Source organism: Labrus mixtus, chromosome 3 (assembly GCF_963584025.1).
Source record: "Labrus mixtus chromosome 3, fLabMix1.1, whole genome shotgun sequence".
NCBI classification, from domain to species: Eukaryota; Metazoa; Chordata; class Actinopteri; order Labriformes; family Labridae; genus Labrus; species Labrus mixtus.
The window spans coordinates 27,741,099-27,747,874 of record NC_083614.1 but is presented as its reverse complement, the minus strand read 5'-3'; the positions used below and the strand labels follow the sequence as shown (position 1 = coordinate 27,747,874).

The 6,776-nt window shown below is 42.6% G+C and overlaps 1 protein-coding gene across 2 annotated transcripts; it reads right to left on the bottom strand.

Moving 5' to 3' along the window:
- Positions 1 to 592: 592 nt before the first annotated feature.
- On the bottom strand, positions 593 to 5,151 carry LOC132969499 (histidine-rich glycoprotein-like). 2 transcript variants are annotated; one of them, XM_061034339.1, is made up of 8 exons: positions 4,907 to 5,151; positions 3,711 to 3,824; positions 3,421 to 3,508; positions 3,155 to 3,321; positions 1,970 to 2,074; positions 1,512 to 1,598; positions 1,245 to 1,373; positions 593 to 1,070 (listed from the first exon to the last, which is right to left on the bottom strand). In XM_061034339.1, exons 1-8 carry the CDS (start codon positions 5,120 to 5,122, stop codon positions 627 to 629), a joined length of 1,350 nt encoding a protein of 449 aa, XP_060890322.1. In that variant the 5' UTR covers positions 5,123 to 5,151; the 3' UTR covers positions 593 to 626. The 2 variants fall into 2 exon arrangements, with proteins under 2 accessions (XP_060890322.1, XP_060890321.1); XM_061034338.1 differs by having other exon boundaries at positions 593 to 1,373.
- Between the last annotated feature and the right edge of the window lie 1,625 nt (positions 5,152 to 6,776).

Sequence of the window (6,776 nt, the reverse complement as noted above, 5' to 3'; positions counted from 1 at the left end):
GAACACAGGGAGAACGTAACTTTGGCGCCGCCTAGTGGCTGGATGTATGAGCTACTCCGATCACGCCGTAATGTCTAGCATGGAAAAAATAATAAGACAAAGTGGGAAGAAAGTTCTTTGTGCTGATTTTGGATGAGTGCATTGAATCAACAAAGGATGAATCACGAGGGTCTTCTTGACCAATAAAAGAAAACACTGGATGAGTATTTGTGGTGCCGTTTATTAATTTATGAAGCCAAGCATCGATGACATACAAACATGGAAAACTGTGTTTGCCAGCTTGATTATACAGTGTGAAAATATGGAGAAACATTAAGGATGCAACCATATTGTGATTTGTTGCTCAAAGAACACTACTGGTTGCAGACTAATGTACTACCAATGGTAAAAAAGGAATGAAGTTGATGTTAAGGTAGTTTTAAAGACTATATAGGATGTTTAAAGTAAAGCGAACCAGGGAGGGGATGCATTTTATGTGCTTATAGTAAACCATCATCTTGGCAAAATATGACTCAGAGAAGAAGTCAAGATGCGAAAGATGTTTCCCCTTTGACTACTTTTCAGTCTGCGAGTGTTTTTTTTTTTTTAAAGATCTGCTCAGTTCTTTCATGAGTCCCAACATCACTTTATGCAGCTGGTTTGAACATGGGGTCTTCAGCGAAGACTTTCTCCACCAGAGTTTCTCCTACTGCAGGGGGCACGCACTGGGCGGAGGCCGCGGTGGGGAAGGCCTCAATGAAGGGCTCCATCACTCCTGGGATTTGGGGGTCAGGCTTGAGGGGCAGAGTGACTCCCACCTCGGGACCAGCGGCAGGGACGTCGGGGAAAGACGGCAGGGTCATGGGCTGGTCAGTGGAGGCCAACACTCTAACCATACCCTCTGGGTGGTCGTGGCCAGCGCTGTCGTGGTCGTGATCGTGGTGATGGTGGTGGTGTTCGTGCTCGTGCAGGTGGGCATGCTTGTGGTCGTGGTCTAGAGCGATCTCGTGGTCGTGCTCATGGGTGTGGGCGTCACCAGCGTGCTTGTAGTCGTGGTGCTGGTTGGGGACGTCGCTGGTGTGGTCGTGCGCCTTGGCATGGTGAGCGTGCACATGGTCGTGGCCGTGCCCGTGGTCGTGGGAGTGCCCGTGGGCGTGCCTGTGGCCGCTGCTCCCGTCATGGTCGTGTGTGTGGTCGTGGTCACTGTTGGCGTCGTGTATGTGGGTGGCATCGTGTTGGCCGTGGCTCTTGGTGTGGTCGTGCACGTGGTCATGGGTGTGTGTGTGGTCGGCGGCATGTGCGTGGTCGTGGTCGTGGTTGTGTGTCGCTGTGTCGCTGTGAGCGTGGTCAGTCTCTGCGGCCATCGTGTGCAGTTTCTTCTCTCTATCAGCAGACTGTGGGACACATAAGCAATGAATCAATGTTACCAATCCAGATTCAGAACGATACCCAGCCACTTAAAAAAAACGGGTTAACTGGAGAGGAGGAATGACTTGTTTTCATTTATTTTATCTTGAGATCTAGAGTCTTACCTCAGGCTCATAGATCTCACACTCCACTGAGGTGTCAGCATCACCAGTGGGAGAGTAGAAGAGGGAAGCCTTGCAGAAGCCCTTGTGCTGCAGAGAGAAGAAAAAAAAAAAAAAAAACAAGTTAAGGGAGCAGAAATCAGAGGAATGCATGTGACTACACTACAGCTCTATAGTTCAAGGTTATCCTTCACTGTGAGTGAAAACACACTTTCTGATATGACCACACCAAGCAGAAACAGATGCATGCAGAAAACTACGACTTCATATGCCATAAAACTTGAGATAAAAATGTTTGCAAAATTCTGTCTTGCAAGAAAAATACAAGTTTGACCTTGAGTTAAAAGAGCTACTCGATATGTATTTAAAGGACCAAAACAAATCCAAATAGTAAAACTTGAGAATCCATTTACATCAATAGTTCCAGCATGCTGTGATAAAACAAGTTTCTAACGACTCACAGTGAACTCGCAGGTCATGAGGGGGCAGTTATCAGCGGCTGCACTCTTGGAGCAGGTGGTCTCCTGGATGGCGTACTCTACATTGTAGTACATGGCCATGGCCATCTGGGTGCACACACAGACACAGAAAAACACTTTAAACAAAGAAGCAGGCACAGTGACATAATATCTTTGTGTAGGAGCTGCATACATAGCTTGTACGTTAACAAGAAAGTTTCATACTGATGGAAGAGGAGGAACACGGATTGCACAGAAGATATAAAAGAGTACGCCAAGATGTATTGCAAATAGCCAGTATTTGGATTAACTACAGTATTATTTCTGCAGGAGTGGATTGAGAGTTTCTGTAGATGATGTGGACGTAGTCTCTGGGTCAGACAAGTGACGCAAGACTCCAACAACATGCACTGCTTAACCTGAAAGCAGATCTCTAGATCCAGAGACATTGCAGATCAGTCCCCAATTCCACGTCTTGTCCAGTGTTAGCACAGAGCTCGTTTAGTTAAATCCAGCACAATCGAGTAAAACAGATGATAAATCAGGGTATGACTAACAACTCGCATGCATTTCTTTTAAGAATTATTTTCTTGTTTAGCTTGAGGAAACAGAATTTATGATGACACTTCCTGTGTCATCCTCTCAAATATTAGTCACCTAAGGCTCTTAACATGAACACTTTAAATGAAGGACACAGTGTTCACCATTAAAGTGAATAAGGTAACCAGCCAGGATGCTACTAGTTAGCATGCTAACAAGCAACTTATTAATGGTGAATATTGTGACCTAAATTTAAAGTGTTACCCATAAAGCGCCTTCGACCAATTGGTGATATCAGTGTGTCTACGTCCAATTCTCTCATACAGTCTATTAGATTATCTTTTTTATTTTTTATTAAACATGTCACATTTTAAATTGTCAGATGAATACAAACAAAGTATTTTCTCTTTAATCGAGGATATTTGGGTTAAAATATTTCAGGCAATTAACTACTTATAGAATTTCAATTTCAATTCAAAATTTGAAAAATGTCTATTAATGTATGATATTGCTGCTGGTGCACTGAGGTATAAGTCTCAAGAGCATCCATCCTCTCCATCAGCTTGGGAATGATTCAGTAGGATTCGGAGCCTTTCCTGTTCAGAATATATTATTATGAATGAGATAATACATAATATGAAATCTTACCCCGGAGGTAGCGCGGCTGATTTTCAACAGAGCGAAGCGCTTGTCCAGCCCGCTCTCCTTATTGAACTTCTCCAAGGAGAGAGTGACAGCCTTCTGAATCTCAGCGCCGTCCATGGCCACAGGGGTCGGACAGTCGGGACAGATATCGGTGACACGAGATGAAGGAACTGAGCAAAGGGAAAAGCGTTTTTTTTAATTTTATGTGCACAAATTACAAGATTGTTTTGACCCAGTTGTAAGTTAGATGATGTTATTAGTATTTTTACCTGGTCTGATAGCACAGTCGTATTTGTAGAGACGCACCACTCTGTGTGGCCTGTTGGTGTAAATAGCAACTTTGCACTGACCATAAACCTGCAAAAAACAGCACAATAACAAATACATACATTAGTTAGAGTCAAACAACTTCCTTGACAAGAACTGAAAGTACTTAAAAAAGAGACTAATCATGAGAATTGACAAAATTATGTGCATGCGTACAGACTTTGCAAACATTTTTAGATATGTGTGTGCCAGAGCGAGTGTGTGTGTGTGTGTGTGTGTGTTTGTGTCTTACTGGTGTGTCGTGTGTGGGACGAGCCTCGCAAGTCTTCCAGTCCTTCCTGCTGAGAACGCTGCAGTTGGTCTCTACAACATCCATGGTCAGGTAGAAAACCACACCAGTCTCTGCCTGTGACACACACACACACATTCAGAGTAAATCATCAAACACATCATGGAAATATCTCACATGAAATTACATTCAACAACATCTTGATGAAAATTATTTGTAAAAAGATGTTATATTCGGTGATCCAAGCCCAGAAATCACTCATCACTCTGGTATCACTTATCTCTTATACGACCCGTTGTTTTCTGGTACTGCGTGATCTTTAACACAATTCAACCAGATGTCACCTCTACTTCAAAGGTCACATATTAATAGCAACATCCATGGTTCAATTGTTGGGATAATCCAGTTAATCTCAAACCGAGGGGTAAATGGGTGTCATGGGCCCCCTTGAAATGTGATTGGTTCCCCAAGATGCCAAGCCAAAACTCTAAAACAGTGGCTCTCAACCGGTCTAAGCCAAGGACCCGTCACCAACTCCAGCATGATGAATCCCAGCCAATCAAATGTATTTTATAAAATCGTGCGGTTTGGACCTCAGATGGTACGAAACATGTGACAGGACTAAAAAGCACTTAATTTACTTACTTACTTACTAAACAAACAAACAAAAAAAAAAACATTCACAGGTACTGTGATCCACTTTTTGAGAACTATTGCTCTATAATACGATTCACAGTTTACCTTGTGAAGAGAACTGCTAGGTTTGCACAGTTTTCCTCCTAAGTGTGTTTTTTTTAAACAGAGATTTATGGTCCTAGAGTGGAATTTTAAATCTTTGTAATATAATCATGATAGTGACAGGTGATTTCAAAGCTTCAGAAATTTCAAAAGATTTTAGATTCATACAACTTTTGATTTCTCTCTGGAATTTTTTGATCCTGAATGATCGACATCCCATTAAATAAATGTGTGAAAACAGAAACAGAAAGTATCACAAACAGATAAAACCATTAATCTGTTATTCAAACTGAATTTGCATATTTTAACCCAACCAATATTATTTTACTTGAACAAATTTGAGATGTGGGCATCAATTTATAAATGACATCACTCTGACAAGGGTTACTCTATTCTAAAAAGTAAATCATATCATTTTCATTGTTCTAAGCATCATGGCGGTCCTCCTCGTGCTGACTCACGTGTGTCTTCATGTGGACGTTGGACAGGCGGTGCAGGCTAAGGATGTAGCCCTCCTTCCGGTCCTGGTTGATTTTGGTGAGAGCCAGCCCGGCTGCAAACTTTGCCTGTGCGTCTTCACATGACCCCTGCTCCATGGCGCCTTGCTCCACCGGTGCACCGTGGACGTGCATGCACCCCAACGCCAACAACAGCGACAACAGTGCACAGTGCTTCATGGTGACGATTCTCTCAAACACCCAAAAATACCCAGAGAGGGATGGGGTGAGCTCTTATATCTCGATATCTCGTCACTGTAAGCACACCCACTCTACCTTTTTTTTCTCTCTCTCTCACACACACACACACACACACACACACACACACACACACACACACACACACACACACACACACACACTTACACACACACACACACACACACAACCACTGCCCTTCCTGTAATCTCAGGCAAATATAACCATTGACCCCCACCCCCTCTAAAAACCCATGGTCCTCTGTTTTCACGGCGCATCAGTTCATCTATCAGCCAATCAATCGGCTACAGTGCAGCCTTGCATAATGGAGCTTATCAGTGGGTAGATGATCAGCCCTGCAGCCATACTGTCTTCTTTAGGATCAATGCGCTGTTTAATCCACTCTGCCCCGATTCTAGAAAAGTTGTCTTTACTCACCGTGATAACACTGAAGTCATCATTTCAAACCTCGAGAATGTTGTAAAGTCATCAAAGGGAAGTCTGGTCGAACACATAAGTCACTCTCAGACTATCTACGACTTCAAAAAGCTGCTCAAACAGTATCAGATCATTGTCCTCATCAAATGCATTGACAACTCTGGTCCAGATACGACTGATTGTTTCACAGGGATGAAGAAGGTGAAGCAGCTTTAGTGCTCTTGGACCAGACGCTGTGTGTCTAGACAGGCCTGCCTCGAGCCACATCAGATTTTTTTTTTTTTTTATGTCTGCAATATGAGAAATATGACTGAGGTTATGACCTTCAGCGTTTGTAACACACAGACCTAACCTGGGGGTCCACCAATATGCCTGTATTTTTCGCACAGGCGAAATGCGTTGTTGTGCACATTAAAAATACAGTAGCCTCAAGTTATTTTCTGTCTCCTACGGACTTTTGATTAATTTTTCAAGGTATGTTCTTGCAACTGGGCGCACCTGAGAATGTGTTCAGGGTGGGCATAGAGGATCCTGTTGGCCATTTAGATTAAGCCTATATTTATATATTTGTGTATTTTCGGGAAGATGATGCGATAAATCTGCTTGCTTTGCCCCCCCCCCCCCCCCCCGCTCCTCTTCACCTCTTCAAACACACTCTTTTTAAAAAATCAGGGACATGCAGAGAGGCAGGGGCCCAAATTCACAAAAGGGCATTTTTGCTCATTAAGCATAAAAAAAAAAGAAGTGTTCTGATCCACACTTGAGCAGGAGACAGCTCTGTTTAGGAGCCATTGTCCTTCCTGATTCTGTTTCTGATACTTAGTGTGTTGATGGATTGAAATACCCTTTGAATACCAGTGTGGTAGAAAAACTTATCTGCTATTATTATTATTATAAACTCGTAACATTGTGACATTTAAAAAAAAAGGATTCAACAATATATTTTCCAGACCATACACATCACCAAGTTCTTTCAGTTTCTTAACTTTAACTTCATTAAGTAGTGCCTGAGGTTAAAAAGAAAAACTGATATATTATTACAGAATCAATGATTAAACCTTTGTTGGGTAGATGTGAGCAGAAGGAATGAATGCACAATCCTGAACTTTGACTCCAATTTTTTGGTTTCTAAAGTCTTCACATATCTGCGGCTGTACTGTGAGATCTGCACTCTGCAGGGATACTGAATCCTCTGACC

What these genes read in the sequence shown, in the direction of transcription:
- LOC132969499 (XM_061034338.1), bottom strand. Translation starts at nt 5,122, where the DNA reads ATGAAGCACTGTGCACTGTTGTCGCTGTTGTTGGCGTTGGGGTGCATG. An exon ending in CGACTGTGCTATCAGACCAG is followed by an intron (nt 3,322 to 3,420) that starts GTAAAAATACTA and finishes CCCTTTGCTCAG; the next exon opens with TTCCTTCATCTCGTGTCACC. An exon ending in TCATGACCTGCGAGTTCACT is followed by an intron (nt 1,599 to 1,969) that starts GTGAGTCGTTAG and finishes TTCTCTCTGCAG; the next exon opens with CACAAGGGCTTCTGCAAGGC.